The 20302-nt window shown below is 39.6% G+C and overlaps 2 protein-coding genes across 12 annotated transcripts in view; both read left to right on the plus strand.

Annotated features, from left to right (window-relative positions):
* Positions 1–5314, plus strand: part of Dip2 (disco-interacting protein 2) — a 40839-nt gene extending 35525 nt beyond the window's left edge. For all 10 annotated transcript variants that reach the window (XM_072022372.1, XM_072022376.1, XM_072022375.1 and 7 more), the window contains one exon: positions 2–5314. In XM_072022372.1, the coding sequence (XP_071878473.1) occupies positions 2–254 (253 nt within the window). In that variant the 3' untranslated portion in view covers positions 255–5314. The remainder of the gene's footprint in view (position 1) is intronic.
* Positions 5315–6019: 705 nt separating this feature from the next.
* Positions 6020–20302, plus strand: part of Ae2 (anion exchange protein Ae2) — a 41850-nt gene continuing 27567 nt past the window's right edge. Inside the window, exon 1 of one of the 2 annotated variants that reach the window (XM_072022382.1) lies at positions 6020–6840. The gene's annotated coding sequence lies outside the window, so the exon portion shown is untranslated. Of the gene's footprint in view, positions 6841–13610; positions 13761–20302 lie in introns of those variants that run through there. The other variant, XM_072022385.1, reaches the window with a different exon arrangement.

Below are 20302 nucleotides of genomic sequence, written 5' to 3' on the forward strand. Positions count from 1 at the left end.
GTGCCGTATTCACATGGACCAACCTCCTAGTAGTAGTGGTGGAACTCGACGGAAGTGAAAGCGAAGCTTTAGATCTCGTGGCATTAGTTACCAGCGCTGTACTAGAAGAACACCATCTGGTAGTCGGTGTGGTAGTCGTAGTAGATCCCGGAGTAGTTCCAATAAATTCGCGTGGCGAAAAGCAACGAATGCACTTGCGTGATGGTTTCCTAGCGGACCAGCTCGATCCGATTTACGTAGCGTATAACATGTGAGCGATATCAGAGAACGCAGAAAATGCATTACATAACGAACAACAAGAGACTGGTATCGTACTTTCCAGTCATGTCTCTACTACCATGCTCACGCATAGGTATTCTCGACTCGAAGTCGCGAACTGCATTTCAAATTTTTGTCCTTTGTTAAAGGAGGTGATCTCTCTACGGAGAATTTGGAATATATTGCGAAGACTAAACGTATTTTTAAAGCGAACGTCGTCCCTAAACAATTTATATCCTTTCTTTGAAAGAATAACGCGTGTATTCAAATTTTTTATCTCGTCGATGTATTAAAAGGAGTAAGAAAGTTCGTCACACTTTGAAATTTCCAACCGCTTGGTTATCGATACTTATCACATATGAAAGGAAGCGTTACTTTCTGCGTTGTAAGTAGCAAGTGTGAACGCTCGTTAGAAGAGAAGGAGAAACAGGAAGAATATAAAAGAACCGCTGTAGACGGGAAATGTCGACAAATGATTACTTTATAAAAAGTAATCTACCGAGAATTCTACTTAAAGCGACGAAGAATGTCGAAGGATATGCTGAAAGCATTATCGATGCTTGCAGAGTTAAGGAGATTTACGTAACTATTCGTATAGCATTAACGATTCTCAACTCGCAGCGAAGAAGAAAAAATGCAAAATTAATCTTGAACATCTTCGAACTTGAGACTGCCACGGACAAGTATATACAGCTCGGACATGACTCAGCTGTTTTTGCTAAAATTATGCTTTTATACATTGTATTACCTGAATATTAAAGTGACGAATAGTACCAGTCATTATTTATCAACGACATCAGAACGGTAGTGAGCTTTTTTATAAGAGGAAAATGGAAGAAGTTATTTTAACGAAGATGTAACTTTAACGAGTGAATTTCATTGAGAAATCGCACTTTATTAAAAAAAAAATGGACGATTGTTCCGCGAACTACGTACAGGTATATACAACTATCTGATGTCTATTAGAAAAAGTAAAAGAATTTGATACACTTTATCGTAGACTCGTGTAGCTTGACAATTTTTTACTACATAAAGTAACGGTTAGCTAACGTAATCACACTATTGTAACGTAAAAAGTTTTAACTGTCTACATTTTTTCTAATATATCGTTGCTGGAAAGGCATATATACATAGTTCGCTATCGCTCTGACTATCTAATTTTCGTTCAGGAAAGTTTCTACGTTGTTGGTGTCTTACAACGATTTTTAGGTGAATCGATTTGGAGACATGACCGAGTGGTCATGATTTCAATTCGATAGAGGTTTCATTACATTTAGCTGCGTTGCGCACAACATCGCTCTTTTTATACGTTAAAGTATTTATATTATATTTCACAGCACGCAGTAAACCCTGAATACGGTTGTATATGTTCTGAAAGTGTACTTTTTTTATACACACGTCCACTGAAAATTTACTCTCTTCCAATTTCGACAAAAACAATGAACACAAAGTAGTGTATATGTATTCTTAAGTTCGTAAAGTTTGAATGATAATGATTTATTGCGTGCTGAGAGGGTACACTTTGAAAATCAGCCGAATCACTTAGCCAATTTTTCCATAAAAAAGAAAGACTAAGACGAAGTTAACGCAAATTTGCATCTCAGGGTTTTAGGTCATTTATGACAAACGATATGATATAAAAAAAGAAGAAGCTATTTAGAACAACTCTTTTTGGATGACATTTAAAAAGAAAGACAAGGAATATGATAGCACAAAGAATTCAAGCAAGAAAGTAGTCGAAATAGATAGCGCTGATGCATCTGACCCTGCAATTTTTATCTCTCTAGCCGATATGGAAAAGTTACCCTCGAACTATAAATATCGGTCAACGTATACGCCAAAAATTTTAATATACGCAAACTTTCCTCCCCTTTTCTTCTTACCTTTTAATGCACAAATGCGTTCTTTTCGTGAAATTGGTCTCGTTGATCAAAGCTCAATCTACGTATGTCAACAACGCTACGACAATAATCGACTTTCGGGTTAAAATCACTTATTCACGTGTTATTTTCTTTCTTATTCTTACATTCGATTAAATTTACGTTTAGTTTTATTTGTTAATAACGACGGGAGTTTCAATCGAGCGTCGTAAGTGAAAGTTCGATTACTTGGAAAATTGTATCGATTTCCATAAGAGAACGAACAGGTTCAAATGACAACGAGCGAAATATTGGCAACGTATAGATCATTGTTGGCCTATCGATAATTATTTGCAAGCGCAAAGATCTACTCATACATGTATGTACGTACATTGTTTATGCCATTTTGCTCAAAAATCGCGGAGCAGTAAAGAAAAGAGCAAAGAAGTAGATGGGAAGAATAATGATTAAAACCCGAAGGTCGATCGCGTCATTTCTCCTCTTATTGGAGTTTTATTATTTTTGAGACGTTTTCTATCGATGTGTACATTTGTTGATAGTTTTATAATTTTATATTCTTATTTTAATATAATGGCATACGACTATGAGGCGTGCACCGACCCTCGAGGTACCGTGCATCGGCTCTTGCCAGAAACGTGTTGCAATTTAAACGAAGCGGACTTGTCAATTTCATCTTTTTTCTTTGCGTCGTTAGAAGGCTCGTATTAAACTTCGTACCAAAATGGACACGCGTATTATCGTCGCTTTACGTATTGTAATTTTCTCTTGTATCGCGCCCTATAAGAACGTAGGTAGTGCGATGCAACCTGTTCCACAACTTGGTTATGTTTACAACAGAAATATAGCCTGCGCTAACAATATTGTCGATTTCTACAGAAAAATGAGATTTCACGCGAAAGAAAAGAATATCAAGGCCTATTTTTGAACGGAACAATATTTTGCGTAATGTTTCTCCCGATAACAATAACACTCGTATATCTTGATCTAATTCAGAATATTGAATCGTTGAATTGTAAGAACGTAAACTATTTACGTTATACGTGAAACGAATACGAGCAGACAAAGTAATCGCACAAGGCGTGTCTATAATAAATACGAAGTAGTAGAGTTAAATACGAGCCTCGTAATTGAAGAAGCTCAGTCTATCGAGAAACGACTCCGATCATCGACGATAGCCTCGTTGACGCGATATGCATAATTCGCAAGTTATAATAATAATTAGTTATCCCATATTACGAGCGCCCATTTACAGGCGCCAAAATGTAAATACGTATAGAAACAGGCGAATTAGGATCCTTTTCTTCGACACGTCTTACATTTCTCACGGTTGCTGTAATCGTATTAGACGCAATGTTTATGTTCGTTTGCGATATAACGTACGCGAGAATATCGAATTACGAGTTCTTGTTCGTTTCGTCTGTTGTGTGTTGGTAGTGACAAAACAGTGACTATCATCAGACACGTCCAACAGTAGGAAAATGTAAAACGTTTCAAGCGTAAAGGGTGTTAAATACGGTTCTATAGATCCGTTCCCTCTCTTTATTACTTTTTCTTTTTTTTTCTCTCTCTCTCTTTTAATGATTAAGGTATCGTGCCATGTCACCTTACGTCCTTTCGCGCTTTTACGCACGAAGAAACACAGATGATAAGAATAAATAATCGCGCGTCGCCGTTTTACAGGATCGTATATCAATTCACCGGTATTTTATTTAAATAGTAGCTGTACGTCGAAATTCTCGGAACGTTAGGCTACGTAGAAGCGTGCGTGGTGTTTGCGAAGACGAGGATACGCGCGGCGAAACTGCTTCTTCGTGCGTAAAAGATCCGGAAACACAGCGGTGCACCCCGATCACGGTAGGAATGTGCAGCGTCAGGAAATTTTTATCGAGTTTGACACACACACACACAAAAAAAAAAAAAAGAAGAAAAAAAGAACCCCGTCTTTTTATTTATTACATAGCAGTAAAGCTATACTTTTGCTTTTCGTTCCTGTTATCCTATCTGTTTAGAAAATGTGTTTGTCTAATTTCCAAGTACAAACCGAAATCGTATTCTCACTTTTGACTGGTTCGTTCGTTTACTGTGTAATGTCCATTCAACGATCTGTACAGATCTGTACATCTTCAGAGTGTTTCTACCGAACTATAACTGAGTGAGAGGAAAAGAGCGATTGAGAGTTTTTTCACGAAAGTTTCATTATCGAGAAAGTATTTTCATTGACGAGTATGTACCGCGCTAGATTCGCGCGCCGATTTGTTTGATATGCGTATACACACGAATCCACGGACCATGCAAATGGGGTCATCGAAGGATCGAACGAAAAGAGTAGAAACGTTACGCAATCCTACGAGTGGGGCTGAGAGTGCGTGCGTGCGAGCAACCCGATTGTATTATGTATAAATGTTGATAACTAGTTGATAGAAACGTGAAGATACTTGTCACGCCGTTAACGATCGCGTATTATCACGTTCGATTCAGAACAAAAAAAAAAAAAAAAAAAAAATATAGGTCGATCGATTGTGAAATCTTAGGATCTCTCTGAGAAACGGTATCGCGTAATCCTGGACCCTGGTTTAATGGTCCTAGGCTGTGTAAATACTACCCTTGTACCCATTGCGTTTAGAAGTTACTAAGGTACAATATAGTTTGTACGTTGAAGTATATATATATTATATATATATATATATATAAATATTACCACACAGAGTAATAATATAAACGGTCGCTGTCCTTACCAAGCCGTAGCATTTTGCCTGTATCAGTCGGATGAGAATATTAATATTTCGTGTATCCACCCCTCGTACCAAGTACCAGCCCGTTTTCATTCCTTCCCGTCTCTTCGATCGAGACGCGGGAGGATTGATAGAAAAAAGAAGAAAAAAGAACGGGATAAACGCGAGAAATCGAAGCACTGGAATTATAGGAACATCATAGCAATTTCTCTATGGTCCGTAGCGGACTTTTTCCTTGTTTAAAGTGAGAAAAAAAGTAAGGAAAAGAAGGAGGGAACAAAAGGAAGCAATGAAGCAACACAATCGGTCGTGTATCGTACCACGTGTTGCATCGTAAATTACTCGAACCTTTAAAACCAAGCGCCTCTTTGTAATCCATTCGATATTCACGAGGAGCTTCGCGAGCTACCATCAATAAACGTAATGTACATTTTTTTGCAACGAGCCGCACTGTTTTACGCTGCCCCTATTACTTTCCTCGTTATATAGAATAAACATTAAAAAAGTGTCGCGTATTATTCTCTAGCGAAACTCCTATTCTATTACGTTTGAAAGTTATATTTTTGTTGCGTTTTTTCTCTATTTACATTTTATTTAAATTTAATTGTCTCGATAAAAAGTATTTACGTAAAAATTGAAATCTTACTACTTAAGTAAGTTTTTATCGATGACGAATATATTTACATTTTCGTTATCAATCGTACCAGCGTGAAACTTTTTCGCACGCTTTTTACTTCAGTGTCTTTTGCACTCTAACGTATGCATAATCACCTGTCGCCTTACATAATAGCGCATCTGTATAAATTTTTCGAGAACAACCTTATCGCGTTATTTATACATTAATTTCACCCATTGAAAGAAAATCCTCGCAAATATCTCACCTCGTAAATTAAATTGAAACACCGTGTACCATTGTCTAATGATAATCGACTTCTCGAGTTGAATGTTAACGAGCGAAAGGTAAGTGCATACCAGCCTGTTCAGTTGCATATAGACATAAACGCATATTTCAGTGAGCATGAAACTAACATAAAATCATAGATTAACAGTGAATCAAACAACATTATGACTATCTAATTTAAATGCATTTACATACTTTGTACATAATTTTAACGTCACTTAGGTTTCATTTCGTATACAATTTACGATATTTCCCAGTTGAACATCAATTATATCGCTTGGCTACGATATTGAATGACTCGAAGTTTTAAATTGTTTCTTCCGAATGGCTTCGGTATTTACGATTGAACTATAACATTTACTACTACATATTCATTCGAGCATTCATGCAAGGACAAATAATACACATCGTAAAATGAGATCTGACGAATGTAAATCAGAAAGAAAATTACGGATAACGATCTCCTAATAATTATGTCGTGTTCCATCGATTAAGATATACATTTGGACTATGTAGTCTGAATCGTATGAATTACCACGTGTAACAAAGTCTGGAGCAATGGCAGTGTTTAAAACTACACAACTTGTAAGGTTTTCGCGCGATAAACAACGGAGCGCTGCGATTGGTTGGCGTACAAATTTGATTCCGTTTCGTTCTTTCCCTTTCTTTCTCTCTATCCCTCTTCTGGTTTCGCCGCGTCCACCGGTCGTCGCGTTGAAGAAAGACCGAGTAACGTTTCCCCAGGGAAGTCGTAAACGACTTCAGTCCAGAGAGCCTCGAACCGAGCAGTTCCGAACAGTCAGTCAGTGACGGTGGTTTCGCGAACACGATCATCGTACCAGTCGCTTGGTAAACGTGTGCGCGCCGGTTGAAAAAAGTTGTTACACGCAGCCTCTACTGGCTCTCCTAGCAACGCGGTGTCGCCTAAAGACAATGACTCCACGTTCCAGTGGTTAGAAGTATCGAGCAAATTACCGGCAACCGTTCGAACCGTCTTTTTTTCTCGATCGAGGCCAGACGGCCACACTACCTCTAGGAACGGCTCGACGTGCATCGATCTCGGGCAAGGGTATGTAAACATTTCGATTTTTCTTTTCCCGATCAATCATTATATATGTTTCTCGGATATAAAGTTCCTTCAAATTCCGAAAATTCCATTGATATTTCGTTGGCAGCCGTCCGTTCACGTGCAACATTGTCGCTAATTTTTAAATCTCATTAAAATATGTTGTTTTATCTCATTTGATAATACGTATCGGTGACTGACTAATCCTGTGGCCATTTTAGTTTTTATCATTAACGACGCTTCGTCTGTTAACAAACCTCGTTGCATTTGTACGATGACATTAATTACTGTGGAACATTTCCTATTTAGTTTTAGAAACTGTCGATTGGGATCTCGTATTATAGAGCGTATCGTGTAATTGCTTAAAATTACTAATCGAAAATACGATTAAGAACGAACATACATAACACGCGTATGCCGGTGCACGATTAACAGTTTCCGAGGTTTCATTGATTGTAGCATTTCTGATTCCGTTGGTTATAGCACTGTTATACAGATGTTGTACGCGTTGTTTGTTTCCAAAAAAGAGAGAGCGATTGTAGCCAGATTTTTGTGGCGTTCGCTTTATGAAACACATTCTTTACGAAAGGCTACGTCGGAAAACGTCGAGAGACGACGCTCTTTTGCTTATTTTTCAAACTTTGAAGCGTGACATGCGCTGATGTCTACCCGACGCCGGAATATAAGTAGACGTGCACATGTGCATAACTACAGCTGTATCCTATCTCTATGCTACACTTTTTTTCATTTTCCACACGAACTTATGTACTTTCATATAAAAATATACGCACATAATTAAACGATACACCAAATTACATATTTACTACGGCAATATGTATACGAAAAAGTATAAGCAGAATGGCCGATTTAACGTATTGTTGACAGAGCCGGTAAGTGTACTGAAATTTACATAATAATATGTACGTATTTTAAAGCTAACCGTTGAAACGGCAGGCGTTTCCCGTTCTCCGACGTTTACAATTCTGTATATCGAATGTGGCTATGTGTGGTTTGGTTCGTTATATTTTTATACGTCTACACTAAACAGTTGCGAATAAAATGACCTGCGCTGTGAAAAACTAACCTGTACAGCGACGATTACATCGAACAAACATATGTACACGTTTAGATATATATATATATATTCCATACAACTTACAAACCTAAATTCTATCCCGAATTCGTCGTTAACGTTTGTTACAAATTTGTTGAACATTAATCTGCGCGTAGATTACAAAATGCATTCTTACGATACTACAAAATTCCATCTACATGTTTTATCCTACATGAGGATTTGAAATTGATCATTAAATCAACTTTGTATGGACAAAATACTGCATGAAAGACTTTTATTTGCTGAATCGTCCAGTTATATATGATACACTACATCAACTGCACGAAAACATCGAAATGTATACTGGTCTCGTAACGAATCGTATAATCTAGTATTTCTTGCTTTCTATTTTTACATTTTAATCTTACAATTCAAGCTACTTACGGTATTTAGACAAATATACTGACTAATTTTTTATCGAATTTACATAATAGAAGTAGTATAACAAACAAATATTAAACGAAATAATACAAGCATTATTGTAATCTAACGATCCAACCTAGGAGACTGCGTGCCATTGTAAACTACACTAAAACGCACATATGTTCGTTTTTTTTCTAGCAATACGGTAATTCTAAAAATATATCGTCCAACTGCTAGAAGCAATTGTAAATATTTGAAATTTCCTTCTTTATCATAGTTGCCAAGTAACCATCGATAAAATGTCAATGGTCCAGTCTCTTGTGAATTTTCCCAGCCTGATATTTGGGAAATTTTCAAGCACAAAAGTTCCTCGACATTTAAAATTCATAACTCCAGATGTAAAATACAAAATTCACACACAAGGCAAATTCGAGTTTCATAGATCGGTAGACTTCAAAAACATTTGAGATATTTGGGACCTCAATCGCTAGACAAGTTTAGCTACGACAGGTGTACAAGTCCATTAAAATACAGTTTTCCAGTTTTACGATTGTCGAGACCTTTCTATCCCGACAGTTGATGCACGTGGAAAGGCAGTGAATAATCGGTAGACTAAATATATCTCTCGCACTGCCATAAAGTACCCTTTTCATTTCGCATGCTGCGCAATGGAAAATAATAAATGACACGCTTATTGGCGAATATTCGATACGCGCAACGAAACGATTGCGACAAATCATTCGGTATTCCCGGAACGCGCGTTAAGGTAGATTTAGATCGATGCTTCGCCAGTGAAATTGGCCATGTGGCCAGTGGCCTTGGGAAAAAATTCGTTGGCGTAAATGTTACTCGCAGTTAAAAAAGCAACGTTAAAGGATCGCATTTTCGCAATGGGAAAAAAACGTTGTTCAAATCGTTGCTCGATTACATGGCGCTTAATTACAGATGCTTTGTCTCTTGTTTATATAAAAATCAAGAAGTCACCGGTGGACGATTACTTCCGTCGCGCGAGCAGAAACAAAATAGTACACGTGGCCTAACGCCATCGTACAATTAAGTATGTTTTTGTGGGCAAATTGGCTGGTGGCAGCTTTACCGCCGCCGTCCTTTATTGCGTTCTCTACCTGCTCTCAACAATAAATCCCAAATTCCCTATGCTAAACGAAGGGTTAGCCAGATAATTAACGAAGAATGTGCTTACAAAAGTCTATGCACAGGATGTGCTATTGAAATTTCCAAACAGTAAGGAATGTTGGATTGCTGCAAGCTTTCAGAAGCTTTCGTTAGACGTAAAACAGAACTATGTTTAACATCTATTAATGACAATATAGAAGTAAAAGTATAAGGGCAGCCCTCGTTTCTCTCGAAACATTAAACCAACTTTAATCGTCGTTGTTCGGCAAAGAATAATCATAGCGTTCGATATGCCGTGTAAGTTATTCGGAACGCGGTGCACTGTTGCGCATATGTCTATTATGATTTTATTCGGTCGAGTCCTCGACTCTTTGACACACATCCGTCGTAATTCGTTTGAGTTACAGCGAAGCACCGAATTCGTGGCCATAATACAAACGTGCACGCGAACCTGAAACCGTCGTGTAATTTACGGCAGCCAGCGTTCGTAAATACAAATTTCTCTTTCGAGCAAATCTCGTCGAACGAAACGAAGTATTCGCGATCGATGTTCTTCGAACGACTTCGATTATCTTCGGATTGCCGGAAATTTCGTTATTTTCTCCTAGTTACTACGGCTAATAGAACGTTCCGATCGCTTTTCGGTTAGCTACATACACATGCCACTCTCTTTTCGCCAGCAAATTCATATTTTCGTGCGCATTCTCGAAATCATCAATGGAAAAATGACTATACGTTTAGAGCGTCGACGACAATCTTTTCTCTGCAAATTAGATTTCCATCGTTTACAGAAACCGAAAAATTCAATTGGATCTGAGTGGAAAGATGGAGAAGCTTCTACGGCTAATGCGATTTCGCTTACCCGGAACGCAGCGATAAATCACGCGAGTTCGAGAACCGATTTCGATTGTGTAGTTGTACATACTTGTATGTACACATATACCGTAAGCTGTCCCGCAATGTTTGCTGTCGCTTAAGTAGCCGGTGGAGTCGGTTGAAAGAGGCGTGACGATTCTCGACAATTTGTCGACCGAGGCACGAGCGGAGCAAACGTTCGCGTCAAGGGAATGATTATCGACAATAATTTGTTTGATTCGAGTTTTATAGGTTCGCGTAGTCGGCCGCAGTCACGAGTTACGAACTCGCTTTCAATGAGCTTAATCGAGCAGGTCAACACGCGACATCTCGTTCGAATGAATCATCGCAGCGAATCTTTGGAATTCGTTTTGGTCGAGAAGCATTGCGTCCATTCGGTTGAATTGTAAATTAAACGACTTACCTCCCCGTGTGTATCTTTTTATATACGTGAGATGTGATTGGAAATGTCAACATGGTAATCAAACGACACGGTAACCGTAACGTAATGATAGAGCTGAACTTGAAACGTATCGTAAAAATCAATGCGTTATCGAGTTCTTTCGAACTCGTGAAACATTGATTGATTTCTTGCACGATCAATGTTTTACCACGTGTGAACTTGATTTATCCTGTTATTATAGGAGTTTCCATGCGTTTAATAAGAGCGCTTATCTGTCCGATAGCGGGGCGGATTTATTGCACCGCCGATATTACGTACGCGTATCTATCATTATCATAATACACGGCCGATCGTACAAATTTCGTAATAATCGTAAGGGGAAAAAATTGTCGCGCTTGGCTTCTCGCGATAATTTCAGTCTCGGTGGACTGACCGATCGGCATTTGTTCTTGTTATTTCTATTTTTGTAATTATCATCTCGTCGTCGGATCTATTCGCCGAATTTGCTACTCGAAAAGACGAAGAGTGATACAAGCGCGTACAACGAAATCTTATCTTATCCAACCGATTTCAAATTCTTCTTTACGTTCTGATTTACATGGACGCGTGTACCCAGAGTATAATCAGGTGCCAATGCTTGTCACGTAAGATGTATTAATAAAACTTGACAGCGTGTATTCTTGCGCGCATAAATTTCCTCTAGAAATCGAAACGCGCGTGTGGTTCTCGAATCGACCGAACGAACTTCATCGAGTGACGTACCCTCGTTCTTCCATCGAAGATTATGAAATATTTGTACGACACGATCACGTCGTTTCGAACGATTATGCTTTTTTCCGTTTCCGTTGATTCACAGCTTAATTATGGCATTTACTTCGCCTCCTTGTAAGATCGTTATCATACGTGAAATAACAAAAGACTACGAATGGAATAAGAGTTCATTCTCGGAATGTCTGCATTGTCAATCCACCAGATTTTTTATTACCAATGCTGTTGCTTCTTTCTTCGGCTGTTTGTTTAGCATCGGATTTCGTAAAATGTCGGATAGATCGGAGATGCGCACCAGGCAACTGTTAACACTAGACTACCACACCAGTCAAATTGACTAGTTTTACAATTTTATTTTAAAATTTCTACTTCGTGTTATATTTTTTCCCCAATGATGTAATGACTTTTACAACGATAACTAAAAGAATAATATAATGAATTTTATTTTGTTTTTTATGTCTTCAAACTGAAAATAATTTTTTATCAAGGCTACTTATACCAATACCAGTGAAAATGTCTGGTACTTGTCAAGGTGTAAAAGGGTCCTGCAATCTGTTTATCGAACTCCAGTTAACCAGTTTCCTCGTTTTGTACAACGTCCCACACGTTTTTACAATTTTTACTGCGATATCAGTTGTCAGGAAGATTCCGGATCGATCGCTAGATCGCAACACTAGCAATACCATACCAGTTAAAATGACTGGTTGTACAATTTTATAAATGTGTCATGACCCTCGTTTAGGGGTCATGGTGCCAGATGGATTAATAATACCAAAAATGTACTACATAACATGGAATTCCTTCTGTAAGAGAGTAAATCAATAAATAAACAAATATTCTATTATTAGGTATTTTTTTAAAGACTGGTCAGTTTGACTGGTTTTGGTAAAAATAGTTTCGTGTTAACTATCGGTAGTTGTAGTGTCAAATAGGAGATCGTGAAGTAAATCACCGCCGAGGCAACGCGCTAAATTTGCGAGGTTGTTAAAAGTCCGGATCGCCAAGATTTAGTGGACTCGTGTTTGTTGACTTTTACAGTGGCCCCGAAGCCGGCGTATATTTCCATTGTACCTAGGACTGGCCGATTCTTCAACGAAAATGATCAAAGCATGACAGGTAGTGTTTCAAGGGCAGTTTGCTTGTCGAAAAGTAAAAGGCGAGTGGGCCGTTTCGCATTTAGAAACAGCACCGTGAAAATTATGTGCGAAATGGGAACACGGCTATATTGTTGCTTACGACTCTTGCCAAGGCTTAAGAAAGGTAAACTGAGATTACGGGCAGATCCATGGCGCCTTTGACATCGTTTTTCTCTGCAACCTTCGTCAACTGTCTAACGTTAGCCTGACCGAAAAAGGAAAAGATATTGCATTCTTGTACAGTTTTCATTTAGGCGAACTGTTTTCCACGTACAGCGAAATAGTTGGCCGGTAGAAAGCAGCACATCGATTAATCAAATACACGTCGGTGTAAGTATACACAGGCGACAGCCCGTTCAAATTGCACGTGCCTTTCAACCACCTTTCATCGGCCGTTTGCTAAACGATCCTGCTCTATCATCATCGCGAGGGACAAGCCCGTGCAAAAACGCCAACTTCCTTTCATACGTATACAAGACGGTTGCACGTTCTTATCATCGAATTGCAAAATAATGAACATCGCTGATCGTCACGACATTGATTGATTCTGTCCCTCGTCGCAACTGAAACTCGATTAAAATTAATCCTGCGGCATAAACGCTATTACGTACCCTGTTCCGTAAGCTTCTTTTCCCTTCGACCATCGATCTGCCGACCAGAGACTAGAACCTAGTCATTAGCGGAATTACTAGACCTTCGAACTTTAGATAAGAACCACTGGCGAGTGCTGAGAGTCACTGTGTGGCCGGTGCATAAACACAAAGGTGTAGCGATGTTCGATCGTTGTACGAGCGACTAATAATCGGCAGACTGGTCACAGGTAGTCGATTAAGCCGTGAAGTAGAATGAGCCCGAGTGTCTGCCGAAGTACATATTTACTATCCGAGGAAGGGGAGAACAGTACTTTCTACTCGCGAGTCAACCGCGCGTTTCGTCGCTATCGCCGTAAGCATCGTCGTTGACGCGCGCTGTCATTCCTTGTGTTAGTCGGGTCGTGTAGTCGGCTACGTGTGATCCACGAAGAGGTCGTGTATCAGGTCCGATAGATTGGTCGCTCTACGCGCTGGCGTTCTTCCTGCGCAGGTCTACACATCGAACCGTGGACAGGAAAAAAGCAGTGAAACGCACCCGGAGAGCCGCGTCTCCCCAGGTACGTAGCCAAGGGTCGGTCACGAGCTACGCTGTAAAAACAATCGTTTCGCTCTTTGCTTCCGTACTTTTGATTTTCCTGCGTCTCGCACGAATATGCTTCGAAGATGGTACTTCGACAGGCAAAGGTCGATCCAGATTCTGTGAGATCAGTTTGGGTCATCGATCAGAAATCTCGAACTCGACGAAGCTTGAAATCGTAACTCGTAACTTGGAAGCTTTTAGTTTAGGGAGAGTTGTTGTATAGAGGGTGCGACAGAATAACACGCACAAGCAGGTACGAGGTAATTCCTTATAAAGAAATAAGAGGGAAACGTGAGATGAAGTTTTTTCGTTTAAGGTTTAGTCTTCGAGAAAATCGAGTTTGAAAATTTGTCAGGTATACTAAATACTCGACAGGAGTTTGTTCTACGTGTAAAGATAGGTCGAAAGTGTAGAGTAGAATTTTTTCGTTCGCGGCTTCGTTTCCAAGAAAATAAAGTTGGAACACTTTTGGATCAATTTTCAAATTTATTTTTCTCCGAAACGAAGCGCCTTGAGAACAATTTTTATTTTGAATTTTCGACTTATTTTCACACCTAGAACGACCTCCTGTCGATTATTATATTTAATCCTGTCCAATTCGAGTATACACGATAAATTTTCGAACTCGATTTTCTCGTAAACTGAGCATTAAATGAAACAATTCTACTTCATATTTTGTTCTTATTTTTCCATAACGTATTACCTGGCACCTGCTTGTACATGTTATTCGGCCGCAGCCTGTATATATATGACAATAATTTTATTTTAACCATCACGTATACTACGTATCGTATCGAAGTATTACTAGACGCTTCGCTTTTCTTCTAATTTATTATTTATTTTCTAATTTATTTAAGAATACATATTACGTATGTATTTATTTGTGTATTATTTTTTGGGTCGAAAAGAGCGAGTGCGTGCACGCGTCGACATTGGTAACGATTATAGGTTTCCAGAGGCGGCAACTGAAAAGAAAAAAAAATAGCCGGTAGAATGAGAATCGAACATCGTTAAACGTTAAAAGAGGCGTGTGATGTAACAGAAGAGATAGCTAAAATTAGATCGTTACGATGCCGAATTGTCAGCGCTTCTTCGTCTATTACGTATTTCACAAATTTTCGAACCTATCACGAGCCGATTAATCTATCAGATGTATTTGTATCAAAAAATGAGAACATCCCTATGAGATAAATGGTTTGCTTGCAAAGAAAATAAATGTTTGGCTTTCGATTAAAGCGGACCAGAGCGCGAGTAACGAAAGAAAGAGAATTATTATCCACTGCTATTTATATCCGAATTCGAAATGGAACGTAATGGAGCTTTAAACCGAACGATGTTTCATCGTACGGCAAACTTTTTACCATTCGAACGCATAATGGAAAGAATGAGAAAAGAGTAGAGTGGAATTGTAAAAGCGACGCGAGCGTTACGCGTGACAGTTATTCGAGCGTTAGCGATGCAACGTATTTGCAATTCGAATCTCCGATCGGTCGATAACAGCTATTATTTCGAGTATGGTGGTTCGTATTGCTTTTCGCAATATTCGATTCGTACGAGCTGGCGTTAAACGGACGTTGTATGTATTTTATTTGTCGCGCGGCTATCGACGACAATGCACAAACGATTTTATAATCCGCAATTACCGGTATGTTCTCCATTGAGTTTCCCATTGAAATTATATAGAACGCAGACTCGCTCGGTAAACAGCACGTGTTCGTTGAGGGACGATGAATTCGTTTACGTACCAGGTATTTCCTGATTGACGATCAAACAACTTTTACGGTTCTCGAATAACTTTCGGAATAGGAAAAAATGTTTGAAACAGGTGTTAAGTGATTTTCATGGACGAAATATTCGGCTCGTTTAATCGCAAGATATTCGAGCGGAGATAAGGAAGGGAGGGCAGTTTTTTGGGTTGGCAACTAAGTGACTGCGGATTTTGTTATTACCACCTAATGACAAAATCCGCAATCACTTAGTTTCCAAGCCAATAGAACGAATAGACCAGATAGTCGCGCAAACAAGTACGCGTATACGTTTTTAGGAAACACGGGGCGAAAGCCTTATGCAAATTTGTTCGTGTCACGACTCACGTTCACGACGGGGCCATTACACCGATCGATATCACGGTCCCGTGCACCGTCTCGTTTCAATGTATGAAAACGCCGGCGCTTCTCGTCGCGTGCAAAAGTTTGGTTACATTTATCGTCACGGCAACTTCTTCGAGCGGATCTCCAGTGATTTATTAAATGGTGCGAGATTTCTTTTAGCCAGCGCTGCCAGCACGCACGAAAAATGCAAATATACGCCGCTCCTGCCATTGCTTGGTTGTGCAATCGTGACGATCTGATTGCCATAAGCGATTTCCGATAAAGCGTTAATGGAGATTTATCGGTCTGCCGGTGACTGCCATTGCTCGATCGTTCCATCCAACGAACAATTTCGGTGGATGAAATGGAATAACTGCGGGGATTGTCGTGCGTGTCGTTGTCAGATCGATCGAAGAAAATGCCAGTGAAAAGAGAAGGTAATTGAATAGTTTTTTACGATATTTGCTCGAGCACAACTGTCCAAACGAAAGTTGAAAAAAAAGCTGCTAGTCGTTCGGCTTTGGTTACTTAAATCGGTTACGTGAAGCGGGTCGACGATAGAGAGCGCGCTTGCTACAAGTTCAAAATTATCCGGATAGCACGATGAATGTTGTTTCGTTGAAAAGCTTGGCGCATGCGTTACGTTCTTAACATAGAAATATTTACGGATTACGGTAGAGGAATCGAACCGTGCTCGTTTTCCTATCTTCCTATTTCATCCACCTATTCGCTGACGCTATTGTTAAAGATCGAGAACAGCAACCTTGAATAGAGATGGTCGATATTTTTAGACGTCTAACCGTGACTCCTCGGGGCAAAACGTCCTGACATTTCGTAAAAGTTACAGTTTAGTAGTTTCATTGCGTATCGGGATCACGCGCTTTTTCCAAGATGGCGTACGACCGATCAGCTGATCGTCTAAAATTCTATGTAGTCGATGATCGGTGATCCGCGAGAGGAGGGCAAGGTTATTTTCAAAGAGACGTTAACAGCGAGGCGTGGTTCCCTATCGGTAGGTGCACCTGTTCTTCGATGGAATCTACACTACCTTGAAACGTTCCTTCCATTCAAAATGGAAATCTTTTACCTGGAAAACGTCTCCTGAGAATAGAAGAAAGCTCATGGAGACAATGTTGGAAGGGAATGGTTGAACGGTCGAGTAGCGACAGGTGAAAGTAAAGGTGTATGCACAACGTTGGATCGATGGTAGCCTTAGCATTGTCAGCGCCCTTAGCATTGTTTGGTTCGCAGAGCATCACCGTGCACGATTATCCGATTAGCCCTGACCTAGGTGCCTCGATGTTATTTGTGTCGCCGTTGCGATTCCTGCGTCATCTCACCTTCTTCTTTCTCATCTTATACTTTTTGCGTAAATCCTTGTTTCCCACATTTTTACCACGCACAATTCCTCCGTCTACATCAAATTGTTTACGCGCTTTAAGCCGCAAGTGACTCGCTGCTAGGGTAGTAACGTACCACAAATGGAAGGATAGGTGGAAAACAATGGACGCAAGTTTTTCACACTTTCTACCGGATAACTAGGCTCTCGGGCAACGTCGTGAGAACTGGAATACATGGCGCTCAACGAGAAAGTATATATACACAGCTGATAGAACGCGAGGATGCTATATCGGGAAACGATTGGAAAAAGGAGAGTAGACAGAAGGTTGGACGCGAACGATGCAGAGAACGATACGAATGTCAAGTTCTAGGAATGAAATTTTTATCGTGAAATTTCTGCTCTACTGCCTGGCTGGTTATAGGTCGGGCTCGTGACCTGAAAACATAGAAAATTATTGAGAGTAGGAGCGCGATATTACGCGCGTCGTTACGCGTCGCGTCGCGTCCCTGGATCCCTTGGAAGCGGCGCGCTGGCACACCTGCATACACGCGACGCGTCAAGGACGTTATCGAAGACACAAAAGCGCTATCATTTGCATTGCACGCGCCACGTCTCCGGAGATCCAATTTTCACGGAGATACTACGTTGTTTATCACGTTACGATTGCGAGCAAAGATGTTTATTCTTCGCAGTAAACGTTTACTTCTCGGTGACACACCTGATTTACCGCTTATGCAAATGAAACTTCCCCAAATCTTTTAGGCAACCGTTAAGCACGAGTTCATAAATTTCCTGCAAGGTTATTTACTTTACCGTTGCACGAACGTTTATTATCGAGATATAACATAATTGTTAAATCAAAAAAAAAAAATCGAAATATCAATGAACGAGAAAATGGAAAAGGGGTAAAAACTCGGCGTGAAAACCGTATCGTACGCCGCAGGTAAAATATTCGACTTTTTCCTTCTTGTACGCGTAAAGAAACGGCCATACTCTACCTTTTAGTTTCTATTAGATTGGCAACTAAATGATTGCGAATTTTGTCAATACCACCTAATGGCAAAATCCGCAATTACTTAGTTGCCAACCCAATATAATCTTCGAGTGGTAAAACGTGCCGTCGTGTACCGACCGAACATTTTTAGACGAATAGGCGTGCAATAAACGATCGTTGCGTTCTGTTTACGACGCGACGTGTCACGTCGTCTGGCGTCTTAAACGTTCCCACTGTTTGCCCGTTTAACGCGTTTGCATCAGCGCACCGCGTTTGCCCTCGATCGTAGGACAACGCGGTCTCATGTGACACGATTAAGCGTCATCGACGACGAAGATGAAGCAGCACGTGCGCTCGCGACAATTGAGGGTGAAAACCGCGAAAGACTTGTGGCCACGTGACTGGAATTTCTCGCCGCGGCTAATACACGCATTCATTCGGTTTAATAACGACGTTGATCACGCCCATGCTGTACAGTTAATTGAACCAATTAAGTCTCGTGTTCTGACGTTGCTTCGGACGAAGCGATTCTTCACTGCGACGAAAATTTCAGCCTCATTAGATCTTCCGTTCGCTTTGCACTCGTGGGAAGTTTACCACGCGGATTTTCCTTTATTTTCCTATCGACCAGACGCTAACTCGCTCTTTGTCAAGTATTTTTAATCCTACGGATAGGTCGCTGACGTGATCGTACACGTTCCTATTACTTGTCAACACGATTGAAGAAGAGGAACCTAACTAGAGATTTATTTGGCCGTTTAAATGCGGCGACAAGTATTAAGTTGTCTAAAGTTAAGTTTCTTTCGTTTTGTAAGGAAATAATTTTTTTCTATTACTATAACATGGATCAGACATAATGTAATATACTATAGTATAGTAATGAGATAATGAAATAATATAAAAGAGAAAATGTTGTGCATCTACTATCTGCTTGTAAAACGAAAGAAACTCTTGTGGCAAACTAATATTCTTCTTTATATCTGTATATTTCCTATATTTTTACTATATTTTCAATACTTAGCCAACCGCGCGCGTCATAGTGAGTTATACGTTTCCACTGCGCCCGGACAAGCCAACTTGTACGTTGTCCACCGCACAATTTTCAAAGTATCGAGTACTAATATTCATTACTTAAAAAACAAAGAAGTCTAAAGATTATTCAAGTGGTCAATTATATTTTGCGGTAATGATTTTGTTTAACGATTTCACATATTGTTTTGTATAAAACATTAAATTAAATGTATATATTAAAAGCATAAAAAATATAAGTAAAATCAAGAACATTAAAGATGACTAAAGATAAATAACACGACTCGAACGTGAAATTAAAAATTCATAATGCATTTTAATATCTTTTTACAGTGTGCTATCGTTCGATTATAACTTTATTTAGTCATAACCGATAGTGTAACTTTTTCATTAATTTTAACACCACTAAATTGCTATATTTTATTATATACTGTACTTTATAAAAGCAGAAAAAGTTGGACAATTTCAGGTAAACAATAACTGATAATAACAACAACAATAAAAAAAAAAAGAAAACGCGTTGCTAAAGTCAACAAAAGGGATCTCCCTATTCCATTGGCTAAATGTTAATACATCTCCCATAAATGGTGGAGCAGCAGCGATCTATTTACACGAACGGTATGTTCAGAATTCGTTCTCTGCTTCGTCAAAAGGACAGTGTCTCGATGTTCGATGCTTGGTAAATTTCATGACTACAAACTACGACGAAACGCCGGTTCTTCCAGCGTTCGTTGGTCGAACGTAATTGTGTAGATGGTGGTCCGAGTTAGGATTCTCGTAAAGCACAAGCAGCTGCCTCGCTTATCTTCTAGAAAAAGATTAGGTCGATTTTGTAGAATGTCTGGAGAGCCGTGACGCGCCAGGATATCGATAAGTCGTCGAAAGAAAACTATTCGAGTCGACCAGAGAGAAAGGAGCACGTTGGTTTCTCCTCTAGCGTGTCTTTTATGGCACAAGGTTATGCAAGAAGCAGGCAGATTCGAGGTTTTCGACCTGATTTTATAAATCTTCGATATCTCGCATCATGCAAACGTGTCTGTATGTCCTTTCTTCTCCGTACACGT

This window comes from Bombus fervidus, chromosome 2, assembly GCF_041682495.2.
Source record: "Bombus fervidus isolate BK054 chromosome 2, iyBomFerv1, whole genome shotgun sequence".
Taxonomy (NCBI): domain Eukaryota; kingdom Metazoa; phylum Arthropoda; class Insecta; order Hymenoptera; family Apidae; genus Bombus; species Bombus fervidus.